Genomic DNA, 12,135 nt, shown 5'->3' with positions numbered 1-12,135 from the left:
AAAATAACACAGTGATTTTTGGTCAATGTGAACCTAGAAAACCCCCCTACAACTCTTGGGGAATACCAGTTTGAGAGCTCTTCTTTATTTCTGAAAATGCTTTTACAGAGAAACTGAAATGCACAGTAAAAATTCTAGCAACCACAAATTACAACTTATCTCGATTTTCGTGCTTGAACTCCACTTCGAAAATCATGCCAATTAGCAAACAACCAAAACAGAAATTTTTCCAGCAATAAAACAACATTAAATGTTGTATGGTCCGCCTCGAAAAACATGCCCAAAACTTGCTGTACAGACTGTACGGATTTCAGCAGCACATCTGCCTCGAAAATCGTGCCCAAATCTGCCTCGAAATTTGTGCCCTTGCTGCTGTCACTCTTCCTTGATTTTTTTCTTTCTCTTGCTGTATGATTTTTCTTTGGGATGCGTGTCAATAAATGCTGCTGCCCAGATTTGCTAAAATGTCTTCTTGTTGCTCTCATTCACTTCATCACTGCTCAGAAATTTTCTCCTTGCTCTCTCCTCTTTCTCTTAAATGCTCATGAAAGAATGAATTGATTTTTCTCTCTTCTCTTCTCCTTTTACTCTCTAAATGACCTTTTGGGTTACCCTAAGATCTAATGGCTAGATTCATTTAGATCTAGGGATGAGAATAAATGTGCATTTAATTCTCACTTTCTATTTTTTAACTCACCCCCTTAAATAAAGACCCACTTAGCCTTTTATTTCCATAGTCACTTTTTCACTTTCTAATTCTTCATTGACTTTAATAAAGTCACTTTTAAATTAGAATGTAACTTTACCACTTATAAAGTCACTTTTTAATTAAATTGACTTTACCACTTATAAAGTCATTTTAGGAGAAAAGTACAAATAAATTTGGACACTTTTCCCTAGGCCAAAGATCAAAGCCTTAGGGAACTACTTGTCCTCTGGTACCCAAATTTTAACATCACCTTTATTTCCGTTCTTTGCAATAGGTTCTCAGTTTCTAACCTTGATCATCATGTTTTCAAATGTTGTCTCCATTCCTATGTTAACTGGTACTAACTACCTTTTTTGGAAGCAAAAGTTTATTGACATTCTCAGGGGAAAGAATTTGTGGCGGATTGTTAGTGGTGTCAACAAGAAACCAATTGATGCCAAAGATTTAGCTGTATGGGAGGAATGTTGTCAACAAGCAAGAGGTCTCATTGGTCAAGCTATCTTAGATAGTTTACAGGTACGTATTGCAGCTGAAGGTAACTTGGTTGAGGTGTGGAAAGCTTTATCTTTTGTATGTGACCAAATTTATGATGTTTTTGCCTATTTTCTGAAGAAGAAGGATGTTGATATGCTTCCTCAAAAAGTCATTACCTTGTACTCTATTGTTACTTAGTTGTAGACAAAGCAAGGATTGAGAAATCAAAATCAGGCTTTGAAGGAAGATCATGACTCCTTGTTGATGCAACTGACTGAGAAGGACGAGACCATTCAAAAACCTGCAAGACTGCAAACATAACCTTGAGTTGGAAGTCAATCGGCTGTAGAATGTTGAGAAGACTGACAATGTTGAGTAGAGAAACTCATCTATTGATGATATGGCTTATATTCCAGTTGATGTATGAATAAAATATATTGAATATAAATAATAATGATAATTGTAATAATGATTATTTAGGTTGAAGAGGCATGTTTAAATAGGACATGACTTTCCATGAAGAGGCACCTACCTAGTATATAAACATGCTCCTCACTCTCATTTGTAACATCATTCTTATTCATACATTTATTATATATTCTTGTATCCCCAATGAATATCTACACATTCCAAGTTTTCTGGAGTGTTTAACGTGAAAAAAGGACTTTGTTCATTCCATTTGGTATCAGAGCTGTTCCATCCTTCGGTTGCTTAACTGCTGCACAGAGCTGCGTTCTCGATCTAGGTCCTTGACCATCAAATTTGATCTGTAAACTACTGTGGATATTCCACTAGACAGTTTGTCACAATAGATATGATAATATTATATTAAAAATCCGAGATTCTACACTATTACAGTTTTATTTAATTTCTAGATCTATAGATTTTACTGTAATTAGTGCATGCATGCGAATATAAATTATGCAGAAAAGTAGAGAACGAATAAAACAAGCTCATGCACACATAAGACACAAGATATGCTCTCTGGGAAACCCTTTTGGGAGAAAACCCAGCTGGAAGGTGAGGCCGCTTCGCTCTCTTTCTTTGTTTGGAAATATGGCTGCAGGTACAAAGAAGTAATGCCTGTGGCCTGTGGGCTGCTACAGTGCACAAATCCTCTGTGTGTGCTCTACCTCCTATCTCTCCTGGCTATCTTTGCTCAACTATGGAACAAAATGCTCTCGAAAGAATGGAATGCCTCTTCCTCCTAGTGGCCTGGTTATAACACAACCCGATAGCCTACTAGTGGTTAAGTTTGACTACATCAACTCTTAACTAGAGTTACAAAATAAACTCTTCTAGAGTCTTTTACATCACAAACACGTGGTTAGCCCATTTTCCATGAATAATAGGGGTTAACGCGGCATCCTCCCGAACTATAGGTGTGAAAACAAGAAGGTCAACTTCTGAGTGGCATAACTTTTGCATACGGACTTCGTTTGACACGATTCTTGCACCGTTGGAAAGCTCTGTGTGTGTAGAATAACATGAAAATGTGCTATGTTTAAGCGACAAAGTTTTACCCCCCAAAAAACATCGTTTGATGCCTCAAAACACTCCCGAAAGGTTTCGGACCCCGTTTCGCCAAACTGGGTCCCGTCAGTAAAAACAGTTCCGTGAGCTGATTTCTCCACTCTTTCCACTCCAAATGCATCGAGATGGATGACAAACGATATAATGATCCAATTCAGATCAAAATTCGTCAACATTGTTTTCGTTGAAGCATTTTGCTATAAGAGTCTGGAGTTTCTCCATCTTGCATAGGCCTTTGGCCATCATAAAAAGAAAGATTAAAGAAAAAAATATTATAGAGAGATTAAAAAAAAAATAAAACAAACAAATCGTGTACCACCCTACGACATCCCTGCTCGATCCCCATTGTACCTGTTTGTGCCGCCATACCTGTTCTTGTTGTTGTATAGACATATTTTTGCAAACCGTCGTAACCATTGTTGTAGACACCCAATTACTGTAGACACCCGGCCAAAAGGTTGTTAATTAATTATTTATATTAATTTGCCTTTTACATATTTAATGGTATAATGAGTTAACGGGTTTGTAAGTTTCAAGTTAATTATCGATAAGCATCAATTCAAAATATTTAAAGTGCCAATTTGAAGTAAGGAGAAGAAAAAAACAAAAGAGGAAAACCAAGTTTATTTAAAGACTTTTTATTAAAGGGTACTAGTTATAAAGTCTATATTCATGTAATAAAGTTATTTAAATACAAAAAAGGTGTCAACTATAAAAGATCATTTTATAAATAAATAAATATATATATATATATATATATATATATAAAGGTAAAAGGAGTTATTTAAAAAAAAGAAAAAAAGAATTAACCCCTAAAGCTCAATTCAAAAGTTTTGAAGGGTTAAAGGGGCTACTTTTAAGACCCTAGGCGCACCTCGATAAATGCAAATGGAGTCTAATTTGGAATTGAAGGAAGGAAGATTTCCGGAAACTTCACGTAATTATGCTTCAGTGCTATTTAGAATTAAAGGGTCTATTGTGGGAAAAGATGTCACTATTGCTATCTCACCTGCCGAAGATAAAAATTATATAATACCTAAAATCGCAAACCAATTAGTGATTCCAGAGTCAAATATAATTGAAAAATTACACTGTTTTGGCAACAAAAAATATGACAACCAATTTACAGTTAAACATTGAGGATTATATATCTATATCGCAATTCTCAGTTCAAACCCTATGGAGCAATCAAGGTGACATTATTTTGGGTTCACCATGGATGGAAACCCTAGGTTCCTTCATCCTGAATACGAAAAATAAGTTTTTAACATTTTCCTACAGGAAGAAGAAAATAACACTCCAGGATGTTACACTGAAACCAAATTGAGTAACACCAGAAGACATACAAGATATTTCAAAAGTAATTTTTCAAAAATGTAAAAAAGTACTACAAAATATGCAAAGAGAAATTGACAAGATCACCACTGACAAAAATGAAGAAGTTTCTAGCTTAAAGACCACAGTGAAAAATTATTGACGCAAATTAAGAAGCTTAAGAAGGACAAGTCATTAGAGGAAAAGGTAAACAACTTATCGAGAAGGAAGCATCAAATGTAGAAATTCAAGTTGATGAAAAAACAACAAATACTGTTCCTGTCAATAACACAACTCAAAAACAGGACAAACTAGTTGAAATAAAGATGTACTTAGAAGTTGCAGTTCCAACAACAAAAGATTCAAGTGAAGATCCAGAAATTAACCATTCAACTTACATAACTAAAGGAAATCAGGTGCTTCAAATAAATCAAGAAAACGACACAAACAAGATAAGAGAAAATCAAATCACTAGAATTCTTTATCGACATCCAAATCACGAGAGTAGACAACTCAATCAAGTTACGTATTTAGAACATAAACAACAAACTAATTTTCCGAAGAATACTAATGTCAATGCAATCCACTCATGATAACAATTCATCACGAGTTTCCAGTCACCACAACATTCCATTGAAGATTAATCTAGGATGGTCTAATCCCTTTTCAGTGCGACATTTTTGTTTATCACTTCGACGATCATATCAATTTGTATCAACGAAGATGATAGTTCCGAAATGAGAAGACATTCACAACAAAAAAGATCAGGCCTTTTCATCAGTAAGCTTTAAGGACAAAGATTTTTTAAGAGGAAGGCAATGCTATGAATAAAATATATTAAATATAAATAATAATGATAATTGTAACAATGATTAGTTAATTAGTAATTAGGTTGAAGAGGCATGTCTAAATGGGACATGACTTTCCATGAAGAGGCACCTACTTAGTATATAAGCAGACCCTTCACTCTCATTTTGCAACATCATTTTTTTTTTATTCGATAAAAAAAAATATATTATATTATCATAACTTCAGGAACAAAATACATCATCACCAGATCATCAAAATACATCATTGCTACTGCACAAGGCTGAGTATCAGGCTTAAGAGTTGACATGAGTCCTGCTCTGAGCAATATTAATCTTGTGAAGAGGCCGGTTATTTCCGATACAAAAGAAGCACAAAAAGAGAATTTTCCAGGAATACGCATTACGAGGGTGGGTTGGAGGGAAACGGTGGCGGGGCAGCAAAGAATGCAGCCCGCTCATGCATGTGGCAGTCAATGTGTTTCACCCGAGTCTCCAAAGCACAGATGTGGTCATTTGTGCATCGGAGTTGCCACCGAAGGCCGTCTATGGAGTCCAGGAGCTCGTTCTACATGTATTGGAGGTCGTTGATATCAGTGTTGATAATATCGGTATCGGGAAAATATCGACGAGGGTCCGGAAAATATCTTATCGGCAATATCGGCGAAAATATCGGCAAAATATCGGCAAGCATAAAAAATGCATAATATATTCATTTTTTTTCAGATTTCTAAACATATAAAGCAATAACAACATGAACTAAACACATTGGCACATAAATATGAAGAAGGCATTGATATATATGATGTCAAATAGAAATGATACATCAAACTTCAAAGGCGATACCAAATCTTGCTGATCCCTGATAATTGTCCAATCAAGGACTCAAACAAAATAACATCACATATCCTACTGATCCCTGATAGTGATAAATTGATAATTGTCCAATCAACGACTCAAACAAAATAACATCACATATCCTGCTGATCCCTGATAGTGATAATTTTCCAATCAAGGACTCAAACAAAACAACATCACATATATAAAACTTTAAAAGTATTTCATCATCATGAGTTATAAACTTATATGTAGCAAAAGTTGCAAAACAAATAAAACTAGCAGCTATCTATCTGAGACCATTGGCCTCTCCCTAGCAGCTTTCTTTCTATCTTGTTCAGCAATTGCTTCACGAGCTTTTTGTATAACCTCTGCACTAGAAACCATACAAGGCATCACATCTGCATCATATGCAGAGAGTTTAGCCAGATGGTATTTCAATCGTGTAATCCCTCCTGACATCTTGGTCCCACACAAGTTGCATGATATATATGCCTGATTTGCCCCACCAACAGCCTCCCCATACTCCCAAAATGGGTCCAAGGCTTTTGGCATATTTGACATTTGTAGTGAACTAATTCAAACCTAGGGCACAAAAAAAACAAAAAATTGGCATTAAACCCCCCAACACAAAATGAAAAAATAATAAGTAATAACAACCTCATTCAAAAAAAATTACTACATTATTTGCATTTTGCAATGTGAATGAAAAATGGCAATAAGAGGGTGCATAAGAAAGTTGAAAAAAAAAAATGAAGCTTGCTGTCCAAATATGGAGAAAACCCTTGCATTGGTTCATGGGCATGAAAATCATAGCAAATGGAAAAAAACAAAGAAACAAAATGTTGGTAGGCAAAGAGGCAAGCAAGCATAACCCTAAATCTATGAAAAAATCATTAACATAGGGGTTTTTAAGAACATACCTGCTAATGGAAGAAATGAAGTTTGTCTCACTACTCTTCAATCTTTGATCCACAAAAAAATCTTAATTGGTGGTGATAATCGTCGTTTGATCTTCAAACCCTTCTTGACAAGCACCACAAAACTCTTTCCCTTTCTTCTCCAACACTCAGAAACAAAAATGAAGAAAAAAAACCAATTTTCGTTTTTTATAGCCGCGGAAAAACACGCCCGGCGATATTTTAGATCGTCGCGCGATATTTTCGAAAATATCGCCGATATTTCGAAAATCGCGCGATATTTTTGGGGCGATATATCGGCTCGCCGAAAATATCGCGATATTTTCGATATTCGGTGATATATCGCCGATATTATCAACAGTGGTTGATATAGGCCACCAGTTCATTCTGGTCATCATATCGCTGTTCCCTCAAAGTTTATATTCTCAGATGGAGATTGTTCAATTGGGCCGCTATGGAGTCCAAGGTGGTCGAAGCCTCAATGTGGCTCGGGGAGCGACTGGGGACATGGCTATATCGACATCAAAATGGCGGCTCTCGGTCGACTCCGAGCCTGAGCTGGGCACTCCTTGTTGCAGACAATCTTCCATTAGGTGGCTATATCCCCCTCTGTGAGTGCGTCCTCTTTGTCTCGGCATACAACTTGCGCCTCCACCACCAGTGGCACCACCGCAGGGACGAATCTGGCTGCCCTGTGCAACCCACCACACAAGCCAAATATGAACCAAATACAAAAACACGTTGCTTACCGCACCGACGTCAGGGAGCCCTAAACAACTGGTGCCATTCTCATATCCCTCTCCACTATCTACCGGCAAACAAGGGGGCACATCACTAGTCTCTGAAGTGGACAAGCCGCTCCAAGGATTGGACCAAGACCCAAATTCTCCATAGCACTGCCTCTCTAGAGGAGCAACCCCTACCTAGAGATAGAACCAGAGTGAGGAAGGGGAAACGAATGCACGCCACCCACACTCTCCAACCCCGGAACAATATCCCTTGTCGCGCTTGCTACTCCAATTCTCCCTTGGATCCCACGACCAAATTGACTGCAGGTTCTAGTCCCCCGCACATTCGCCTGCCCCGAGCTCGTCTTGCATTGTTGCCCCAAGCCACAGCCTGAGCCAGGACGCCAATACCCCACTACTTTGTCTCGCCCAACACTCCCTCCTCATTGCCCAACAACTGCAAATGGCCACCCTCCTACCTACGCTGCACATTATGTAATGCTCGCGGGAGTCTGGACCAGGTCCCAATGGGCCTTTAAGGCATTCATGCTGTGCGTGGAGGCCCAACTAGCTCCACACTCCAACGCGCTGCCACTTGTCCCGTAGCTTGGTCACCCCCATCGGGGAGTAACATCATTCTTATTCATACATTTATTATATATTATTGTATCCCCAATGGATATCTACATGTTCCAAGTCTTCTGGAGTGTTTAACGTGAAGAACGAACTTTGTTCGCTTCATTTATAAGACCGTTGATGTTGACGTTTCTGTTTCATCACATGGTTTACTGGCTACTAATGATGTTGTTTCTCCCAGCTTTGAAAAACACACTACAGGTATTATGACCCAACTATTAAGCAAGATGGGCTATACTGGAGGTGGACCTGGAAAGAATGGGATGGCCTTTGCTAATCCTATTTCCCTTTAGATGCAGGCATCCAGAGCAGATCTTGGATATAATACTGCTACTCCTGCCTCACTGCCTACATCTAGTCATGTTGATTCCTGGAAGGTGTTATTTGTTGCAGTAGGAGTTCAAAACTTCAAACTGGATTGCTGGAAGAGTTTCCCTCTGCTTACCGTATTGAGCAGATTGAAGAGATGATTGACAATGTAATTGCAGATGACGGTGTTACTAGTATATAGGGTTATTCTACTCTTGTTAATGAATTAGAACCTAAGCCTGCATTTATGCCATATTATCATCCTCATAAGAATCAGAGGAATTTTCCTAAGAATCAAAATTCTTGGAAACATGGCAGCTGTGCTTTCAGATCCTTGTAGCAAAGACGTGGACGACATAACAGTGGACCCATGTCAACTATCAGGGTGGATTGTGGTTGGAGTGATGAATGGTCATGGAGTACATTTCACAGATGTTGGAAAGACCAAATCAGCACCATGAAAGAGGAATTACAGAGCTTGAATGAGAGATAGATGGCTGTAGGAGAGCATAGAGGCTGGGCAAGTTAGGAAGCCTTCACCCACTGTGTAAAATCACTACTCATTAGATGCTTGAGAGCCAAGTGTTATGCTTGCGGGCAATTACTTGAAGGCATACATCAAATGGGACTCTTCATGCCTACATTGAAGAGCACAGGAAGGATATCTTTGAGGCACTATTGAGTGGAGAAAGGAAATTTTTCCTTGTGTTGTCTAGGAATTGGAAGAGAGTGCTGTGGCTGTTTGATGGCTGGATGAGACACCTGGAGTGCTCTGCAATGAGCAGATTGCTTAAGCCATGAAAGCAAACTGGTCGAGTTTAGTGAACTACAAGCTCGTAGCTTGGTTCCTTTGCCCTGGTGGCCACATTGACTGGCTTGGGGATGGTATCAACATTGAATGCCTACAGTTGGTGGCAATTTTTTTTGTATTCACTCAGTTTTATGGAATATCTGCTTAGGGACATTTGGTTACCATGAATTCCTGTTATTCCATGCTTGTACATACTATATTCTGCTGCATTTTATTATTTTGCACTGTGCATGAATTTAATTCATTTTTGGGCCTCTATGGAGGACCATTTTTGTGTTACTATGGTGAAATGGTTTCTTGAGGGATGGATTTTTGATGCCCTGTTCAGTGGCTCCTCATCCCCATTGCTGGGAGTGCTGGGTGGGGATGGATGATACAACAAAAAGCTTTCAAAGGCAGAAAAGTATGAACAAGAAACATTTTCTACCATAGTCCAAGTGCATTTCAGGTCCAATGAACATTTTTTTATTGACAACAAAAATACGCATCAATTTTTTCGTTTCTTTTAGTGAAGATGTTAACAGAGCAGTTAGATAAGATATAGAGGCCAACTGTCTTCGCATTCCCGTTGATGATGTTGATGGTTTCCTGCAGCACATAGATGTAGAGGACAGAGCAGAGGTTGGTGAGCATATTTTAGTGGCTTGACCCTTGTTCCATTTTTTTTGCTATGACGGTCTTGACTCTTTACTATTTAAATGATGATGGATGTAATTATATATTGTATCACTGTATTTTAAATTGAGCATTAATGATTTGACAATGAGAAATACAACGATTCTCCTATTTTGAATAATGGTTTCGAAATTATCTAATTGCCCACTGGATCATGGATGTTGCTGCTTTAATTGTATAAATATGTGATTAATTATACATTAAAAAATCTCTATTATTTTTTATATTTAATTTGTTATATTTTATATATATTTAATTTTTGGTGTAAGGCCCCCTATGTTGGGGACCCTGAAATCCCTAGTGACTCCCTCAAAATTGGGGGGGCCTCTTCACATGTCCCTGAGATGTGTCCCCACATCCCTGAGACATGTTCTTGCATCTCAGAAACTTGGTGGAACATTGGGAAATTGCAGTTGATTTTGATGTGCAAAAGCTGTGGGAAATAGAATGTGAAAGCAGGCAAACACAGTACATTCTTCTGAAAGTTTCTTCGGAGGCAATGTTTTGCTTATTTCTAATGGCAGCATTAAGATAATGTGAATTCCAGTTTAATCTCTATAAACCAGTTTACAAGTAAATTTCCTTTGAAGCTTATTTTCCATATCCATGAAACGTAGCAGTCTGAATGTGTAATGTGGTTCTTTTCCAATTTCTTAGGCTTAGCTTGCACTCAATTAAGAAGTGTATATGAAAGAACATTGGACACATCAAATTCTTTGTTTATTCATTGGTGAACGTGTGTTCTTTTAATGTGCTAAAGAAAATAAGGTTATAGAATGACTTGCTCAACTTGATTATTCTGTTATCTTGGAAACAAGCGAAATGGGTGTTGCATGTTTTCCTTTCTCATTTGGGAGGTTTCCTAGGGTTTTGATTGTATGCATGTGTTGCTTCATGGATGTTGACATGTCACTTCATGTTGCTTAAGCTATATAGCTATCACTCTTACATGTCGGGGTTTTTGGCACTCAATCATCCTACTACTTTATGAATGTAACATGAGGTTCTCTAGCAGTGAAATACAATTTTTTCTCGCTTTTCCAGATCTTTATTGTCTCTACAACATTTAACTTATGATTTGTTTTAAAAGATAGGCCTTTCTGTTATTTCACAGTAGGTTTATTCTCTGATTACTTATTTATTATGGTGCAGCAAGCGAAGAGGCCACAGTTATCGCCAAAAACAAGCAGCATTTCAACGAACTAAAAACATGTTGGAAGCTAGAGTGAAGCAGCAATCTGTAATAACTTCAGCCTCAAAATCCAAAAAAGGTGGAAAGAAAAGGTAAAGTTGATGTGCAATCTGCTTCACATATATGGATTAGATTTCTGCTTCTCAACCCAGATAAGGTGGCTTTACTCCCTGTTACATAATCCTCACATGTGATGGTTAATATTTTCTAGATCATGTCTAAATATGCTTTACTGAACTAAAGTGATGAGTGTAATACTGGTAATCTTGTGCATGACTTTCAGGTAATGGTTATCCTGATCTGTAATTTCTTGCACAGAGGTCAGTTATACCAGTAGAAAACAGCCTGTGATCGTCGAAGCTTTGCTTTGGCACTCAGCATGTGAATTAGTTAAACCTTAGTCTCACTTGGGGCCTAATCTCCCATCGATTCATATTCACATAAACCGCTCCTGGGTTATATTATGTAAAGATATAGCACATTAAATCTATATCTCATTTTGCAGAAGGATCATCTACTCATCTTTTCTTACAGCATATGCAATGGCAGCGGAAAATTTTTGGTTTGCAGTTTCAAATCTTCTCAAATGATTCTTTAGGAGAGTGCTAATCTTTTACTTTTTTCGAGACTATATCTGGTTTTGTGCTACTTTTTCGTCGTGAATATTTTCCTGGAAAATGTACTGAATCCTGATAAAAGGTAATTGCCGTTTTTAGTCAGAGTTACTGCTATTATACGCTACACTTGGTGATCTGAGGGGCATGTGCCATGAGCTCCATTCTTAATTTCTTAACATGACTGGAGAGTTGCTGCAGTGTAAAATTCATTTCCATGCTTGTATCATGTAATTGTTAGACAGAAGACAAAACACTACCTCGTGTTTTCTTAAAATTGCAAAAATTAACTCTCTGATACTCGTATACCCATAAATGCCACTACTAAATTATATGAAAAAACTGCACATTACTGTTGTACAAATAAATATTCGAACACCCAGAGTGTAACAGTTCACACTACAGGAATTGACACTAGTTACTGTTTTACGTCTTAAGAGATCACACAAGAGGAGATGGTACTGTACGAGGAGGTTTTCTCCATCGACCTTGTATTGTCTTAAATTATAAGCGTAATGGAAAAATATCAGTGTTATTTTGTTTAGAACTAGGGGAATTGGAAACTGACTGGGATTAC

At 37.7% G+C, this 12,135-nt stretch overlaps 1 protein-coding gene across 3 annotated transcripts in view; it reads left to right on the top strand.

The window, feature by feature from the left end:
- The window catches only part of LOC149175657 (folate receptor family protein), a 132,789-nt gene extending 120,884 nt beyond the window's left edge, over window positions 1–11,905 (top strand). For 2 of the 3 annotated variants that reach the window (XR_016258019.1, XM_089419732.1), the window contains 2 exons: window positions 10,905–11,036; window positions 11,228–11,905. Coding sequence is in view for 2 of the 3 variants with exons in the window: in XM_089419732.1 (XP_089275858.1) it covers window positions 10,905–11,036; window positions 11,228–11,231 (136 nt within the window). In the remaining variant the exon portion in view is untranslated. Of the gene's footprint in view, window positions 1–10,904; window positions 11,041–11,227 lie in introns of those variants that run through there. The other variant, XM_089419733.1, reaches the window with a different exon arrangement.
- Window positions 11,906–12,135: the final 230 nt, after the last annotated feature.

This window comes from Pinus tabuliformis, chromosome 4_1 (assembly GCF_031772625.1).
Source record: "Pinus tabuliformis cultivar Carrire ecotype Pingquan chromosome 4_1, CPIR1, whole genome shotgun sequence".
NCBI classification, from domain to species: Eukaryota; Viridiplantae; Streptophyta; class Pinopsida; order Pinales; family Pinaceae; genus Pinus; species Pinus tabuliformis.
The sequence above is the reverse complement of the archived record's forward strand: the minus strand, read 5'-3'. Positions and strand labels throughout refer to the sequence as shown.